This window comes from Aphidius gifuensis, linkage group LG1 (assembly GCF_014905175.1).
Source record: "Aphidius gifuensis isolate YNYX2018 linkage group LG1, ASM1490517v1, whole genome shotgun sequence".
NCBI classification, from domain to species: Eukaryota; Metazoa; Arthropoda; class Insecta; order Hymenoptera; family Braconidae; genus Aphidius; species Aphidius gifuensis.
Genome location: NC_057788.1, coordinates 25,849,187 through 25,868,366, shown reverse-complemented (window position 1 = coordinate 25,868,366; position 19,180 = coordinate 25,849,187). Strand labels below are relative to the sequence as shown.

Sequence of the window (19,180 nt, the reverse complement as noted above, 5' to 3'; positions counted from 1 at the left end):
CTTTTACCCTTCTCAAACGATAAACATAAATTGTACAGCTCGTTGAACGTCTCTCCCAAATTCTCCTACCGAATTATTTTACTAAAAAAATTTTATTATATCCGAGCCTCACACAAACATAGCTTCAATGAAACATTAGTAATTCAAAATTTTTAAAATATAAAATCAAATAAAATATAGCTAGACAAAGGAAATGAAAAATGATAAAAAATAAATAAAAATCTATATTGAAGTTAATTAAATTTTTAGAGGAAAATTTTCAATGTGTATTCATCTGCTTTTTTATTCAATGAAATGGCATATGAAATAATTTTACAAATAATATTTTTATATTAATAAAAAATTCTTTCCCAAATATTTTACAATTTTTGAATTTATTTTTAAATAAATATTTTCATACATATCTAACTAATTTTAATTTGTTTTTTTTTCTTCTAAGTAATAGTACTCAGTCAACAGTACGTCACAAGTTAATTATCTTTATTAACTTCAATTCAATTAGCTCTAAAAGATTTTGAATAAGGTTACTCAATAAAGTGCTCAAAGTTTATCTATGATAATGGACGGAATAGTATAAAACAATGAAAATGAAATTGAAAGAAAAAAAAAAAAACTATAAAAAATTAATGCAAAATGAAAGATAAAAATAAAATGTGAATTGTTAAATAAAAATTCAAATGTTAAAATAATATACTATTAAAAAATGCTGTATAGTAAATAGAAAAAAATAAATTAAATATATATATACATATATTTATATATTTAAACTAATTAAGAACGAGTTCATAATGGATTAATTATCAAATGCAACTTTGATTGCTAATGAAAACTGATGGGATTGTAAATTAGATGCTCTGTTGATTCTAGACAAAAAAAAAAAAATGCATAGTTATATATTGGGTCACGAGCAGCGAATTTCATACAAATACCAACTCAAAAATGTTTGTATTTTCATTGGATTGTTACGGCTCGTTTCATTATTTCATTACACAGTTGCAAGTTTGCATGTGACAGGAAAAACGCATCATCTATATATAACCAAAAGCCATATACACACGCACAGTTATATACATATAGACCCAATGGTAACGTAACTTTTGATAACAAAGTTTTAAAAAGCCATAATATAGCTGAGCTTCTACAAACATATAACGAACAAAAAGATGGAAGGATGGTGAATTTAGTTAGAAATATACAAACTTTTTAAAGCTAGTTATTACTTGACCAAAAACACAGTAAATTGCAACGACTGTTTATGCAGCAAGTACAATAGTCATTTTTTTTATTTTTTGTTTTAACAATAACAATGCCTGTCATAAACGTAAAATAAAATAATAATGATAATATATAAATTTTTTTATTTGTCTTTATAAAAGTTTAATTTTGAAAAGTATACTGTTGTATATTTATGGGTGACATATGTGAGTATGTATACGGATGAATGCACTTTAATATTAAATTTAAGTCTGTCGGGGATTAAGCAAATTAAATTGGTTTAAAAAAATAAATTATAAAGAAAGATTATTAGGGGGGTGAATTGCAAATTTGTTGATAAATTTATTACCTTTCTTTTTTTTTAATTTATTGCTTTGTTTGTTTTTAAAATAATTACTATTTTTTTTGTATAATAATTGTATTTTTGTAAAATAATTGTATTTTTTTTTTTTAGTGAAAATAGACGTTTGTAATCGAGCATTTTTTAAAATTGTAATAAAAATTAATTTCCACGAGTGTAATTATATTTTTTTTAACAGTGCCACGATTAGCAGAATTAATAGGGTATGTTTTTTTTTTATCAACATGTATTAATTTTAAATAAGGGCCATCATTTGTTGAATATATTTGAAATATATAATTTTTTAGTTAATGAATAATTACGAGTCTCTTGATAAAAAAATGTAGATTCTAGCAAATTATATATGAAAATTGAGGTAATAATTAAATTTCGAGAGTTGGAAAAAAAAAAATGATTTTTTAAAATTTTTTTTCACAGCTTTTCAATGGCAAAGAGAAAAGCGATTTAGACCTGACAATAGAGGATGAGTTTGTAATAAAAGTACATATAGATATATATAGTTGTGGTTTTCCATGGTGCGGCTACTCTATGAAATATTCAACGTGCCTGAGGCACTTCGTCATAGCTTTGTACAACTACGTGGTATATAGCATCGAACGCAGAAAAGCGCTACTCTGTCCGCCAGACGAATATATTATTTTATTTATTTTTAACTCTTCAATTTATCTGCCATTACCAAAAATTCAACAGCCGAGTATTTTGTAATGAATAAAAAAAAAATTGAAAAATTATTTTATTCGTGCCAAGATAATTTTAATGAGATCTGAAGCGACTTGAGATGACAAAGTAAAATAAAATATAGAAAGAGATAAAAAAAAAAAGTAAAAAAATAAAATAAAAATTAGATGACTGTTGTGGAGAATGGAGTAGAAGCGAGTAGTAGTGGTAATGCAAGAAGAAAAGGATGTTAAAAAAAAACGAGCAAAAATAAAAAAAAACTAAAGAAAGGAAATGGTTAAAGTAAAAAAGGTGAAAAGCAAGGAGGACTTTGAGGTAAAGCAGGCGGAAAAAGAAATAAGAAGGTATTACCGTTTTCCTGACAAGTCCTTGCCACACTTATTTTTCTACTCTGTCTTTAACATTTTATTTTCGTACACGTGGTAAAATTCTTTGTCAGTTACTGGGCATATGGCAAATGACAAAAAACGCGTTTGAATTAAAATAACAATCATCTTAAGTGCTAAAATTTTTTACAATTATCATCACTTTGATTAAACTTGCAAAATTGAGCAAAAAAAAAAGAAAAAAAGTACTAAAAAATATCTTTCTTACTATAGTGTTTAAAATGAATAATATTATTCTAAAAAATTTATATAAAATATTTGTTCTGGTACTTACATTTGTTGTCTTGTGCCATCGTTGAAGATCTAGGAACATGACAAGATATAGCATCACTGCGATTAAACATCGAACTTTAGAAGGCTGCTGAAACAAAAATAATCAAGGATTAGTCAAATCGAATCTATATAAACTTGGATTTTTAACAAAGTTTTACAGCTTAAGTTTGCATAAATTTATGAAAAGATGAATGATTTTATGTATTCGTATATGAACATATGTATAAAAGGGAAAGTGTGAACTAGCCCGCAAACGTTATCAACCCTCGCGGCTCCTTGCTCTCACATCTACGTATATATTTTTAATTGACTCATCAAACCCCTCATTTTTTAGTTTTATTTTTCGTATCCTCACAGCTAAAGACAATAGAGGATGAGTTATAAATACTTAATTCGGATAAAATGGATACACGTATTGAGTGCTATATATATGGATAAAGCAAGCTTTATCAGAGTTATTGGATTTTGGAGTTCTTTTATAATCTACCTTCACTTAGAAATTGCTAGATGATGGGATAAATATAGTGGCGACAGTCAGAAAAGTAGTCAGTATTCCCTCTGGACATACACCACTTTTTCTGGCCAACGGCACTAAAGTGATGGTATAAAAAAGTTTGAATCAACGACTATACATTTAAAATCTATGGGATAAAATTTATTTTTTGTAAAAAAAAAAAATTGAATAAAAAAAATAGAAAATTCTTGTAGAATAAAAATTAAAAATATATATTGTGACCGTTGGATGGATAGTAAAAAACGTCGATCATACATTGAAAAACCATTTTGAATAATTTACGTAACCCAGTGAAATGTACCTGTATGAGAATTTTATTTTTTTTTTTTTCCAATTTTATCAGAAAAAATTGAAATTTCGAAAATGTTGAGAAACATACAGATGGTATTTTATTTTTGTCAATGGTTATAACTTACTTAATTTTTTTTTTTTATTATTATATATTTTTCCGATGTATCTATTTTTTTTATTGGAATATATTTGACGTGAATTGGATATTCAGTTAACCAGTTCGATTAGATGTATGTATATATTTTTTTACGTAGTTTTATTTTTCAGGGAATTGATCTATTTTTATTGGACAAGTTAACATGAAAAATACTTCAAATATGACACTTTATTATTTTCACGATCGTGTCTTGGCACTTAAAGAATTCAATTTAATATACTCGTCGACTGATTCACTTAACTGCAATGCCATCTATTGGTATATAACTGATTCGAATGTACAATAAACAACAAAAAATTTTTAAATATGAAATATACAAAACCTTATCAGTGTTTTTAATTAAAACAACGATAATAAAAAATGAATCACTGTCCAAGTCAGTCAAATTTAAATTAATATATAAATCATCATTATAAATGATCCATTCCACGAGTCAGAAAAAAAAGAGTAATTGAAATTTGCAACTATATTATAAACGTAACAAGATATACTTGAAATTAAAAAAAATAATAGCAATTTAAATATAGAAAATGACAATTTTAAAATATCAACATGACCCTTATTATTCTTTCATTAATAATACAAAATTTTAATGTATTTTCATGAGTAATATGATTCTATAAGTCCACTTGAATTTTGATATTTCAGTTTTAAAAATTTCGACTAGTATCTTTTTTTTTTTATTATTTTCTCATCATTACTCTTTTATATATATATATATATACTTATATTTTTTTTCCATTTGTTATTATCTTATTTTGTACAATTGTCTGTACAATTGTTTTCAAAGATATTCTTCTCTCCAAGGTACCATTGACTCTTTCTTATCTAAATGTATAAAGTTGTTTTCAAAATTACATGCCATATACTCAATACAGGCCATTCTCACCCTTGAAAATATCACCAAAATTATTATATAACTTTATCTTAAATTGTTCTTGTTATACGTATATATATACACACACCGGAAAATAGTATAGACAAACTTTTTATATAGTTATAAAAATTAAAGTCATATTTATACATATACTATGATTTTTTTCATTGATATACTCATTGTTACGGCCCTGTCTATCCAAACGAGTTTTTCTATCATGGTGGTGAATGAATTAACCGTTGAATAAATATAATACATACATATATTTTATAACATATACTTTTACATATAAAAGAATAGCAGGTGGGAGTTTGGGAGAGTCGTGGGGAATGTTAAGAGAGACGACGCCCAACTTAAAAAATGACGTCAGATAGTTTTATGGCATATCCATTTGTGTACAACAAGTGTTGACAACTAAAATTTCATCAAAATATTATATTTTTACTTGTCAAATAATTACTAATAACAATAATTATTATTAGTTTACTATACCAAAAGTTATTAGAAAAAGAAAAAACAACGAAAATGTTAAACAAAATACAAATATTATTCATTGGAATTATAATCGTCTCTTGTATGTCAATAGGTAATTATAATGTAATTTAATATATTTTTTATAATTATTTTTAAACAAAATTAATTATTATAATCTTAATGAGTTTATCATTTTTAATTAAAACTAAACAATAACTCATTGATTATAATGTATTTTCATAAATTATGTATTTATTTAAATTAAAATATAATTAAATATTTGATTGATAAAATTTATGGTTGATTGATTATTAATATATATTTTTAATAGGATGCCAAGCTGTTAGATGTTATCAATGTGATAGTGATTCAGATCCAAAAGGTGAGGATCATTGTGGTGCATATAAAACATTTGATTTATCAAAAAATATACCAATTGATTGTAATGATCAAGATTCTAAAATGCCTGGTTCATTTTGTGTCAAAGAAGTTCGTCAAAGTCCACGTGGATTTATTTGTAAGTTTTTATTTTTTAAAAATTATTTTTGAATTTATTTAATATAAAATATATATTTGATATGTTTTTTTTTTTTTTTTTTATTTGTCGTATAATTTAAATTAAATAGACATTTAATTAAATTATATTTTTTTAATTAAAAATAATATGTTATATATATTTATTTAAAGGGGATGGAAGATGGAGACAAGTTATACGTCGTTGTGCATCAGTTGCAAGTACTGGTGTAACTGGTGTTTGTAATTGGGGTGTTTATGAAAATGGTGTTTATTGGGAAGAATGTTCATGTGCTGGTGATTCATGTAATACTTCAACAATAAAATCATACTCAATTGGATTGACAATATTAACACTTTTACTTGTTACAATTAACATTTCAACGTAATTCAATATACATATATATTTAATTTAAGAAGATGAAATAAAATACAAAACAAGTAAAATAAATAAATAATCATCTGAAAGACCAAAGGATTGAAAAGACAGTAAAGAAAAAAAAAAAAAAAACTATTAAAAATGGAAAATAAATAAAATAAAACTTGTATAGAATTGGTACAGAGAGAAGATTCCAATATTAGAGTTAAAGTAAGTTGAAAAAAGAAATAAATAAAATAAGTTAACTAGAGTCGTCTATTGTTCATGGAACAATGAGAATAAAAAGGTTTTTTATATATATGTTAAGCTATATATATATGTATGAAGTTGAACAGATTATTAAACTTGAAAAGTAACTGAAAAATACTTGGAACATAGTAAAACAAAGATAGATAATTACAAAGACAATTCTTGGCACACCTAAATATATATTATGCGTTTAAAATTATTTCGTTTATGTCGACAATGAAACTTTACTAAAACTGTCATTATAACATTAAAAATTCAATCATTTTCAAGGTAATATTTATAATTATTATAATCTGACAATAAACATTCATTGTCAACGGAATTATTCAAAAAAATCATTCGAAAAAATTGTATATAACGTATATATGTATAGCATTGGTAAAAAGTTACAATTAATTTTTATATATATAAATACCGTCCAGTGAATTTATAAAAATATATTATTAATTATATTTTTCACTAAAACTAAAGTGCAGAATATAGTTAATATTTTTTTTTTCTTTTATACTGTTATATTATTAATTGATTTTTTTATATAGTAACTTTTATAACTTTAAATCCGTCCATTTTATTTAAATAATTTTCTAATGAAAAATTTAACATAGTATTAAGAAGAGAAAAAATTTAATATTGCACTCTCATTAGTGATGATTTAAAATGTTAAATTTAATGAAAAGGAAATTACTTTGAATTTGTTAGAAATTTGTGGAAATATCACTTCCGTGTAATTTACAATTGTCCGAGATAATAATTATAGTAAGCTAGTACAAATAAAAATTAATTAAATTCTCTGTGATTATATATTTTTTTGTTTAATAATAAAATTAAATACTGTCTTTTTTCTATAATTTTAATTTCAATTCTAAAAAACATTTTTGATCTAAAAAAATTTACTAATAAGTTAACAAGTTAACATTTTTTTATTTTTTTTCATATTAATTTTTTTACTATAATTAAATTATTAATATGTAAATTAAAAATAAAAATATAATTTCAATATCGACTTGTTGAAAAATTATTAAAAAATAAATTATTTATAAATAAAAAACTTTGGTATTTATAATTTTATTCAATAAAAATTGTTAAAAATTAAAATTCAATATCAAAAATGATAAAATAAATCAAGTAAAAAAAAATGATTAACCAAAAAGCTCATGTTAATATCTTAAATTCAACAGTCACGAGTTAATTATGTCATCCGAGACTATTAATGCCCTGCCAAGTTACGACCACACTGTTGTACACAATGTCCACGATATTTAGGCTCTATATAATATATTATATTGCTAGCTTGTTCACCCTCTATTTTATCTTGTACCCTCTATCTACATTCTCTCACAACACAGCCTCTACCTCATTCACAATCAACCTGAGACATTATAATTAAGATACAAATATTTTACAATAATTTATTGCACGCGTATTTTGATTTATTATTTCAAATTAATACGATTAAATCTTTTATATATCTCAATTTAATTGTATTATTTTTTAATTTAATAAATAATATATTGATAATATAAAATTATCAAAAAATTATTGTTCAATAAGGTTTTTATAATGAAAATATATATCCGCAGTGCAGATATAAGGATATGGTTGGTTGCCAAATTTTCTAGCATTTAATGTCGAAATCATCCCCCATGTTACAAGCGACGAAATCGCCCAAGGGGCTTTTGGTATTCGTTCGACCGTTAAGTGAGCTTGGTGGTGTACATGTTACATATTATAAACTATAACATTTGTTGAAGTAAGAGGAATGAATGCTTTAACCATGATGGGCAGACACAAAGCATGAGAATGTATATATGTACAAAAGATATAAAATCTAATACATACATAGATAAATAAATATATGTATACACAAGTATATATATAGATATATTTATTTACATAATCAACTTGTGGAGAATAAGAGAAAGAAGAATAAGGGATGAAAAGTTAAAGGGTGGTGGTGTCTGGATAGCATCATCAACCTTTGAGAATGAACCACCTTTGGTCTTTCTTGACTTAACTCAACGCATTTAATTTTCTGGTATGGATAAGACCATGCTTACATCTTCTTTTTATCAAGCTCTTTCTCTCTCTCTCTTTTCACCCTCATACAAAATCTTTCTCTACAAATTCTATGTATATATATTTATTTATTTTACTACTGTTCGTATAATTTTCATCGTTATTAGATTAGAGCATAGTTAATTAGTCCTTTACTAACATACTAACAAGGTCACATCTCGTCTATATTCAAACCACTAATTCAAAATAATTATTTTAAAATATTTAATATAATTAATATTTTAATTTGTTATTGTCATTTTAATTTGAAGTTTATTTTAATTAATTAGCTTATGTTTTTTTGTGAGAATAAAAATGCTCATTTTTTTTTTTAACTACATCATGTATGAAGTTTTAAATAATTATATTTAATTTATTTTCATTTTTAATTTGTATATGAATACGATGTAAAAAAATAATGGTATATAGCAATGTCAATCGGATTTATGTACAAGAGAAGAGACAAGTTGATGGTTACAACAGTAAATTTCAAGATACTTGAGAAATATCCTTGAAAGCCTTGGTGAAACATTCAAGATGTTCTCACAGAGCATTATGTATCTATGAATAACACTCGTAACAACTATTAATCCAACGAGGCAAAATTCACGAGTAACTACTATATCTACTTTGATGATAACTTATACAAAACTTGACGAAATATATTCAACATTAAATCATGAATATTTCTTTAAATGTTATATTCAAATATGTAAAAAATTTAAATTATTTATTTATTTGTTAAAAGAAGACTTTATTATTGTAAATTACTTTTATTATCTATAAATTTTTAATAAAATATATTTTTAATTTTAATATATTTTATTTATTATTAATTTTTTTAATTTTGATAAGAAACTATTTATCAATTTTTTTGTGGCTATTAAAACGAAAAATGTCGCAGCTATTTATCATCAGATATTTTCTAAGTCGTATTTTATATATACCTATGTATTTTTTTTTTTTTTTATTTAAAACAAAGGGTTTTTTTTGAAAGGGAAGTGTTTAATAATGAAGATGTATTTGTTGGGACTGGCTTCTGATTTTTTTTTTTTTAGATATGTATCTATTTTTTTTTCATAAAAAAAAAAAATATAAAGGTCGGTTGTTGGATGGAATAGCAAAAAGAGTATAAGGTGTTAGATCTTGAAGGGTCGCTGGGGTCATGATCGAGGGTAAGATGAAAATTACAGAAACTAAGAGAAACATTATACGAAAAAAAAAAAGAAAAAAAATTCCAAAGCTGCGTGCTAAGAGTTTAAAAATAATCACTTAAAAATTTAAAAAAAAAAAAATTTACTTTCAAATATACTTCAAAAGTATATTTACACTGAATATTTTTTTTAGAAATTTGTTTTCAAAATCGATCCTTCAAGATTTACAAAGACAAAGTAAAATAACAAATGAAAAAAAAAAATATATATGTATATTTTATATTATATATAAAAAGAAAAACTGTCATGACCAGATCGCTTCTCCATTTCCAATGTTTTTTATCATAAAATTTATATCCTCAAATTTTTTTTTGTTTTTTCTTTTTCACTGATCCTTCTTTTTCTATTCTCCTAACTTACTCTTTATCTATTCTCTACCCTCTTTCACCCACCTGAGATGGTAAAATATACTATAAAAAGTTGGAGGACACATAAACTGTGATATAAATTCTTTGTCATTGAAAATCTCATTTAAATGATGAGCTTTTAATATGAAAATTCATTTTATATTCTTGAATTTTTTTTTTATTTTTTCTCAACATTTTTAAAGTTTTTATTTTCTCAAAATATGAAACGAAAAAAAAATATATATCTAATGATAAAATAAAAATAAAAAACTGATAAATATTTACTGTAAAAAAAAAGAAAAAAATCGCGTAAAAATTCTTAACGTTAACGAATTAAGTCGTATGATTTTTCAATCAATTTTTACGAAGCTTCAAATTTATACCATAAATCATAATGCTCTTCAATTATAAAAATACTTTAAATAAATAAAATATACAGGGGTAATTTATATTTTTCTCGAGTTAAACAAATCCACACCATTACTTTTACTAATAAATTATTGAATGATTTTTCTCGTTATCAGAAAATCGTATTAATAATAAATAAAAAATACTTGAATAAGACTAGTGACCTGAAGAATTTAGTGATAAATTTTCCAGCATATTTTAAAATAAGTAACAAGATAAATAAAAATTTAATATTATATACCAAGAATTTTATATTGAATAAAAATTCGACAGAGTAAAAAAAAAAAAAAAAAATATTATCAAGAATTTAATGAGTGATAAAAAAAATTCCTACGAATAAATATTAATCACAAATTTCAACGAATTTTAAGATAATGAATTTTAGTTTGATTCTCCTGATAATAAACACGTATTTATGAAAATATATTTCATACAGATTATCTGAGAATTTTCGTTTGGAATATTTCTCTCGTCATCCTCAGGGAATACAACACCAAGGACAAAGGTAAAATTTATATATTGTACGTAATATATAGCACCTTGTATTATTAATTATTATAATGTGTTTCATTATATTAAATTACATGTAAATATAATTTTCGATAGTATCTATAATATACACTGTGTATCGCATATCGAATAATTCAAAATAACAAAATCTGATTTCGATGCTAATTCATATTGTGAGGGCTGCATGTTTTCCCAAGTGTCAATTTGATGCTACGTGTTTAGAGGGATATTTTCTTATACTCTCATGAGGTTACCGAAATTCTACTTGATATTCTTGCACTATTTTATACGATACACTCAGTATATACTCAAACAATATCGGATATTTCTTTTTTTTTTTCATCATCATCATTATCACCCCTGTATAATATATGTTATTCATCCCTCTTGATATCTTCATATAGATACTTTTTTTTTTTATATCTTTTCTTGGTAAGGATTTTTTTTTCGGAGATTTTTTTAATTTACGATGAATTTTTATCGCGGAGAAATATTTCCGAACGTTTCTTCACCCAAGTTGATTCGGAGAAAATTCGTAAAAAATTTCTCCGCGGTAAAATAATCATAATACATATAAACAATTTTATAATCTGTTGCTAAATGTTGCTATCTGTTGCTAATATGTTGCTAAATTATATGACAATGAATTATTGCCTCGAGTCAAGATTACTGAATTTATCGATGATTTGAATTGATTGATAAAACTTGTTGTTGATGATTTACACACTCAAGTTAATTTAAGAAAGTAAACAAATTTTAATGCTTCAAAAATTATAAATCGCATGATGATATTTTTACGAATTATGATTATTTGCCAAACAAGTTAACAATACTAAAGCTGGAAATATTAAAGAATCCAAGAAAACTATGTAATCAATTAATCAATAAAATAACTGGTGATGCAACAATTTGGACACCTTTTTTAATACAGGACAAATATTGTTAAAAAAAATCTGATGCAGCTAAAAGTAAAATGAAATTATTTATTGAAAAACAAAGAAAGCTCCGTGTTAAATAATTTCTCCGATTTTTTTTTTATTTTTCTCCGATATTTCTCCGATTGACTCCCTGTTACTCCAATTTTCTCCGCATATTGTTGAATAAAATTTCGTAGAAAAATCGGAGTAAAACAAAAAATCTAATTGTAACACAGACAATAATTGTGCTTGCAACAATCCTGTGGCAATAAGAGCACCAAGCTTTACTGAAAATAAATCAACAATACAACCATTATCGCGTTCTTGATCAGCTAATGGACGAATAGCATCAACAACAAATTCTTCAACAGTCACAACAACAACAGCATCAGCAGCACCAACATCAAAAAATGCTGGTGATTTGCATGAATTAAAAGGTAATATCCGGATGTTTTGTAGAGTACGTCCAAAAATAGTTGGAGATCAAAGAAAAATACCATGTTCAATAAACTGTATCGATGAATTTACAAAAAAAATTGGTGAAGCTGATGGATCTGACTGTCAAAAATTTAAATTCGATAAAGTGTTCCCACAAACAGCAACACAAGCTGATGTATTTAATGCTTTATCAATGCTTATACAATCATCACTTGAAGGCTATAACGTATGCTTGTTCAATTATGGAAAAACTGGATCTGGTAAAACATACACGATGGAAGGTAAATTTAATCCAGATCATCAAGGTATAATACCAAGAGCAGTTCCTTATATATTTAAAAAAATAGAAGAATTTAAGTTCCTTGGTTGAAAATATGAAATAGAAGCTTCTTTTATAGAAATATACAATGAGCAGATGGTTGATTTACTTGATCCGAAACAGAAAAAACTCGAAATACGTATGACCGATACAACACGTGCTGATTTATATCTCAATAATATACCTCAGTAACTCAAAAATATTAATGTTGTTAGATATATCACCATTTGACTATGATAAGACATTAGTATTTGCCAAACAAGTTAACAATACTAAAGCTGGAAATATTAAAGAATCCAAGAAAACTATTCATCCAATTAATCAATAAAATACCTGGTGTTGCAACAATTTGTACATCTTTTTTGATACAAGACAAATATTGTTCAAAAAAACGAAATCGTTATTGGCACCGATACGGGGAAATTTACGGAAAATACGGGGACATTTACGGGTTCCACACACAATGTAATCAGTCCTACTGGTCCTACACACACAATGGTGGCTATGTTCACCGTAAATTTTTCTGTAACCTGTATAAATGTCTCCGTAAATTCCCCCGTATTCGGTGCCATTAGCGTTACCGTAAAAAAAACCTGATGCAGCTAAAAGTAAAATGAAATTATTTATTGAAAAACAAAGAAAGAATAATACCAACAAAAAGTTTATTATCATCAGAAATATTTGTACACCAGAAGTCCAACTTGATGATTCAATATCATATGTTAATTCACATCAAACACCAGATAAAAGAATTTTTTAAAAATTTAATTTTGAATAATGTACAAAAGAAAAAATTAACAGTTGAAGAAAGTGTAAAATATGAAGATGTTAGTAATATGAGATTGAATTTACAATCAACACCAAGAAAATCAAATAAATTGAGTATAAAATATGTATAATATTTTTTTTTATTGAAATTCATTGAAAAATGTAAACTATTTAAATATGTACATTTTTTTACTTTTATTTTTTTTAAGAGACATTTAGTTGTAAAATCTTGTTTTTCAGAGTAATTTAGTATGTAATGTTAATATGTTAGAATTTGATTGTTATTAATTAAATACTTAGCAGTTTGTTGAGAAAATAAAAAGTATAATTTTAAGTACACAAATTAATTTACGAAAAGAATTAGTAATAAAGAGTTGGTAAAAAAAAGATAAAAATTAAATAAATTGTTATATAAATGTTATCAGTTGAGCTGACATGATTTGTATTACCAAAGTCATGGATATTTAATAATAATTATCTAATGATAAAATAAAAAAAAATAAAAACAAAATTGTCTATGAACATAATTTAAAAAAAATAATTTAACTGTATACTTTAAAATTAAGTGAATCAACATATTTTGTAGCAAATTGTCTACCAGTTGGTGTTAGCATTAAGAATGCAAATATTGTTTTAATAAATTAAAATAATTCAAATTAAATGCCATTTGATTTATTGATATTAAATTGAAGATCAATAATTTTTTTTTTTTTTTCAAAAAATTATTCCCTTGAAATAAATTAGAAAAAAATATATTTTTATTTTTGTCTTGATAAAATATTCGCTCGTTGTTGTAAATTTACATCTTCAGAATAATTTGCTACTGAAAAAACATAGGAAAAAGAAATAGGAAAATAAATAACTTTGTTGTGAATAGACAATGGAAAAAGAGCGCAAGATTAACCTCCCAGTTATGAAAAAATTATTGTTTATTCAAATTTTAGATTTTAAAACTTTTTTTTATCAAAATTGTATTCAAATTTTTCAAAAAAAAATAGCTACATGATAACGATAACGATACGCATCATCTAATTAATATCATAGAAATTAAATTATCACATAATACATAGAGCAAAGTAAATAAAAAAAAAGGCAGAATGACCTAAAGAATATATTACGTAGTATCACGGAGTTCATCATAAATGTAATTATATCAATACAATTATTAATCAAATAAAATCCTACCTTTTTAGCGGATGTTCATCTTTCCATGTTGGTAATCCTCCAAGTAGTCATGTAGTAGTTCCCGATGATTCTCTCTAATCAGCAATGCCATGTAGAGGGTTCATGATGATTTTATTTGATCCGCACTACGGACTCAATGATCACACACAACACAAGCACTACACGTACTTACACAACACAATGATTACTTTCACTACTACTATTATCACTACTTTTACACCACAGAAAAATTTATATAGTTTATAAATTAATTGAGTTTTCTTTTTTTATATCAACTAATTTGTATATTAAATTAGCTTGATAATTCACTTTTTAATATTGTTGTATTTTTAAAACAGATTATTATTATTATTCTTATTTGAAAACGATTTATCACGTTGAAAAGAGAGAGGATCTCGAGCCAGCTGTTGATATGTTAAAACTTTAACATTTTTTTCAGTAGAGGCATTTCGTTCTTTAAACTCTACAGGCCAGTATGTGGTTCAACTGTGACCAACACAGCGGCTTATCAAAGAAAATGTGATTATGTCAGTATGTAATTATGTCAATTGTTACATTGATAAAGTTCAACAGAAACAAGTAAATGTTCACCAATAACAAGAATAAGTGTACATTTAAAAGAGCACTAAAATAAGTAACACAAGCACCATATCGTGCTTTTCAAGTGTTCATTTACACTCAATGATTTGTAAATCTAATTGAAGTTGTAATTCATAATGTTTTTTCATTATCATGGGATTCATCATTGTTGAAGCATTATATCATGTAGATGGTCTCGATGTTTGGTTTTTTCTTTTTTTCATTTTGTTACTGGTTCAAGTGCACTGGTACTTGATGATTGTTAAATTGTCAAATAGTTTATAAATAGTTTGATTCATTTTTAAAACACTTGGTAACACAAGCTAAAACCGACGACGTACCTTATGACACCATAATTATTTGCTTGCTGTAAATTAGCATTAAATAAAGCAGTTCCTCTTTTTTTATATTCTTTTTTTTCATTATGTAAATCTGATACTACACATACATTGACAATACTGATGTTTTTGCCATAGATTAATTTGATGTAACTGTAACAATAAATTAATAAATTGTTATTCGGTAAGTATAAAACTGTATTTTAATTTTTAAAAATAAAATAAATCAACTTACTGCACTCAAAAATTATTTCAACTCGAATGACAAACCAATTTAGTCATTACTTTTTAGTCCCAGTTTTAATTATTGTGTTTGATGAATTACATTGACACATTAGACGTTTCAGCTACATTTTTTGGTATCTGTAAATATTGAAAATATTAAATAAACATTATTGTATAAATTTTTTTCAAACTGGAGTAATTATTTACAACAAAAAAAAAAGTAAATAAAAGTGATGTTACTAAATTTATGATAAATAAATAAACAAATAAAAATTAAATGAATAAATAGTAAATGTATAAATAGTAGATAAATAAATAATAAATAAACGAACAAACAGTAAAAAATTTAATCTCAAAGTAAATAAATAAATATTAGACACTGACAATAAAAACCGACAAAGCCCTCAATCAATGGAAAATTGATATGGACATATTTCATAATTTCATTTTATGATTGTTGTTAATAAAAAAACCATTATTATACAGCAAGGATGCTACAACAATGTTAAGTTATAAATAAATCAATAATCTCTTTGTCTTTGTAAAAAATGACAGTCGAACTTCGAATAATTAATTTTTTTTTTTGCATAATTATTGAACAAAATTACGTAATTTGTTTGTTTATGCATTAAATAATTAATAACTATGAAAAAACACGATATTTACATACTATTTATTCATTTATTATTTAACGATTATTTATTTTTTAACGATTTAAGATTTGCCTTTGTCAGCTCCAACACCATTGACATGTCTATTAATTTTAGACAAAATTCACAAAAGTTAGCAATAATTTATATCACAATGTGTTTAGAAAAATTTATTTACTTAATTTAATAACTATTTATAATTGTTTAACATTTATTATTGCAAAATAAAAGACTTTAACTTTTGTCTAAAAATGAGAACCTAACCTCAAATAATTATTTTTTCTTAATGCTTAATTATTGACAAAAATTACGCAATTATGTTTGTTTATGCACTAAATAATTAATAATAATGAAATAACATGAAATTTACATACCATTTGTCCATTATTTAACAAATAAATAGCTACTTTTGTCAGCTCCAACGTCATTGACATGTCTATTAATTTTGGCGTAAATTCACAAAAGTCTGTAATAATTTATATCACAATCAGTTCAGAAAAATTTAATTAATCGATTTAACAACAATTTATAATTATTTAACAATTATTATTGCTAAAATAAGTCAATAAAGTCACGACACACATTTTCACTCTAACAAAGGCGCGGCCATTTTGGATTTCAGAAAAATGGCCGCCACGCCACCTAGCTGAAAAATTACCGACTAATTTGTCGATTAATTATAATTATAATTTATAATAAACACATGGCGTTTACCTGGAGCTCCAGGTACGGATTTTTTGGTGATTTTGGTGTTAATTAATGTGTATTATTGCATCAGAAGCATCTTAATAAAATTATTTTAAAACAATGACAATAATTACAAGGACATTTATCATTGAGTGACAATTTATAATAAATAAAAATTGTATTATTCATAATTAGCAATAATTATAAAATATTCATGTTATGAGATAACAATTGTAAACTTTAGTGAGCGCAAATTTTTATCAATTTTTGACACGTTTTAATTTATCAATCATCATAAAAACTTGAGTGAATTTTTTTTTGGACAAAATAAAAAAAAAACATCAACGTGTCATTTTGTCTTAAAATATAAAGACATATTATTTTTAATTAAAGAAGAATAAAAAATATAATAATTATATTGTCATGATGGATTCAAATATTTCAAGACCAGAATTATTTGGTATGATTGCTAAAATGGTTTTAGTATCATTTGTTGGATTTTATTCAATGAAATATATTATGAATCAAATTGATCCAATGTCAAAAGCAAAAAAAGCAGCAAGAGAAAAGGTATGTTATTTAAAATTGTGTCGACAATTTAATTTCTTATATTTTATTGTGAAATCTAACCTATTTGTTTTGGTATTTTAATCAACAGGCCAATAGACAATTAAGGAAAGTAAAAAATGGAAACAATATTTCATTGTCAATAAATGAATCAGAATTAACTGATTATGAAATGATGATTGCAAGTCATTTGATTGATCCAAAAGACATACCAGTTACATGGGACAATATTGCTGGACTTGATAATGTTGTACAAGAATTAAAAGAAACTGTTATTTTGCCAATAAGAAGAAAAGAATTATTTGAAGATTCAATGCTGACACAAGCACCAAAAGTAAATATTAAATAATACAAATAAATTAATTAATAATATTAATGATTGTTTGTTTTTTCTATAAAGGTGTACTATGGACCAAGGATCAAAAACAACTGCTAAAGAAAGTGGTACTTGTTTTATAAATTTAGATGTCAGTATTTCTGGGTACATGCTGCTGTTAAATTACAGCCTTGTATTATATTCATTGATGAAATTGGTAAATATAAATACTTGTTTTTTAAATTATGATTATATTTAAATAAATATATGTTTTTTTATAGATTCATTTTTACGAGCAAGAACATCAAATGATCATGAAGCAACAGCTATGATGAAAGCTCAATTTATGTCATTATGGGATGGTTTAATAACTGATCCAGGATGTACTGTTATTATAATGGGTGCAACAAATAGACCACAAGATTTAGATCGTGCTATTCTTAGACGTATGCCTGCTACATTTAGAATTGGTCTACCAGTAAGTACATATTACTTTTTAATTTATATAATATATAAAATAAATTAATATATTTATTAAATTTATTCTAGAATGAAGATCAAAGAACACAAGTACTTGGTTTAATATTGGAAAAAGAACCAACAGCAGATGTAGATGTTAAACAATTATCAAAATTAACTGATGGTTTTTCTGGATCAGATCTTCATGAATTATGCAGAACAGCATCACTCTATCGTGTTAGAGATTATTCAAGAGAACATCCATGGTAAAAATAATATAAAAAAATATAATTAAATAATTATATCAATAATTTATTTTTATATTTTTTATTTTTAGTGTTTCACCAAATAGAAATGAAGTTAGCGACGAATTTCATGATGCACTTCGTCCAATAACTCATGATGATCTTTTATCTGCTTTGAAAAAAATGAAAATCTCAAAAGTTCAAACCAGCACAAATAAACATGCATTTTTTAGTGGAGATGAAACCAAAGATGATTTAGATTAATGCTTTTTTTTAATACAAATTAATTTCATAATAGGGTTGAAAATCTCGCAAGTAGAATCAATTTGTTATACTTAATTTTGATTTGATTTATCTTTTTTTTTTTATATAAAGAAAATATATAAACAAAGTCCAGCAGCAATTTTTTTTTTTTTAGAAAAATTAAATCGTGAATATTTGTAAATGTGTTTTTTCAAATAAAAATTAATTTAGAAATATTACTTTGATATCTAGTATTCTATTAATTAAATGTACCTTTTTTTTTTCTATTGGATTTTTATTATTGCGACATGTCGCTGATGTTTTTTATTTTAAGGCAAACAGC

General features: G+C 24.6%; 2 protein-coding genes and 1 long non-coding RNA gene across 3 annotated transcripts in view; 2 read left to right on the top strand and 1 right to left on the bottom strand.

The window, feature by feature from the left end:
* LOC122857785 overlaps nt 1–16,917 on the bottom strand; it is a 28,528-nt gene extending 11,611 nt beyond the window's left edge. The window contains exons 1-4 of the long non-coding RNA XR_006374262.1: nt 16,695–16,917; nt 15,681–15,808; nt 14,529–15,598; nt 2,915–2,998 (exon numbers count right to left, since the gene is read on the bottom strand). This is a non-coding gene — a long non-coding RNA (uncharacterized LOC122857785). The remainder of the gene's footprint in view (nt 1–2,914; nt 2,999–14,528; nt 15,599–15,680; nt 15,809–16,694) is intronic.
* Nucleotides 5,068–6,197, top strand: LOC122857770. Its single transcript, XM_044160141.1, has 3 exons — nt 5,068–5,338; nt 5,558–5,743; nt 5,914–6,197. Exons 1-3 carry the CDS (start codon nt 5,278–5,280, stop codon nt 6,126–6,128), a joined length of 462 nt encoding a protein of 153 aa, XP_044016076.1. The 5' UTR covers nt 5,068–5,277; the 3' UTR covers nt 6,129–6,197.
* A 106-nt stretch (nt 16,918–17,023) lies between the features above and the next one.
* LOC122857780 (outer mitochondrial transmembrane helix translocase-like) lies at nt 17,024–18,990 on the top strand. Its single transcript, XM_044160153.1, is given in 7 exon segments — nt 17,024–17,577; nt 17,666–17,922; nt 17,981–18,048; nt 18,051–18,107; nt 18,172–18,368; nt 18,440–18,615; nt 18,687–18,990. Coding segments are annotated over 7 exon segments (1,074 nt in total). The 5' UTR covers nt 17,024–17,430; the 3' UTR covers nt 18,859–18,990.
* Nucleotides 18,991–19,180: the final 190 nt, after the last annotated feature.

Bases quoted from the DNA above. Each gene is read 5' to 3' on its own strand.
- LOC122857770 (XM_044160141.1), top strand. From the start codon at position 5,278: ATGTTAAACAAAATACAAATATTATTCATTGGAATTATAATCGTCTCT. The intron at 5,339-5,557 runs GTAATTATAATG...TATTTTTAATAG, and splicing joins CGTCTCTTGTATGTCAATAG to GATGCCAAGCTGTTAGATGT. The intron at 5,744-5,913 runs GTAAGTTTTTAT...ATTTATTTAAAG, and splicing joins AAGTCCACGTGGATTTATTT to GGGATGGAAGATGGAGACAA.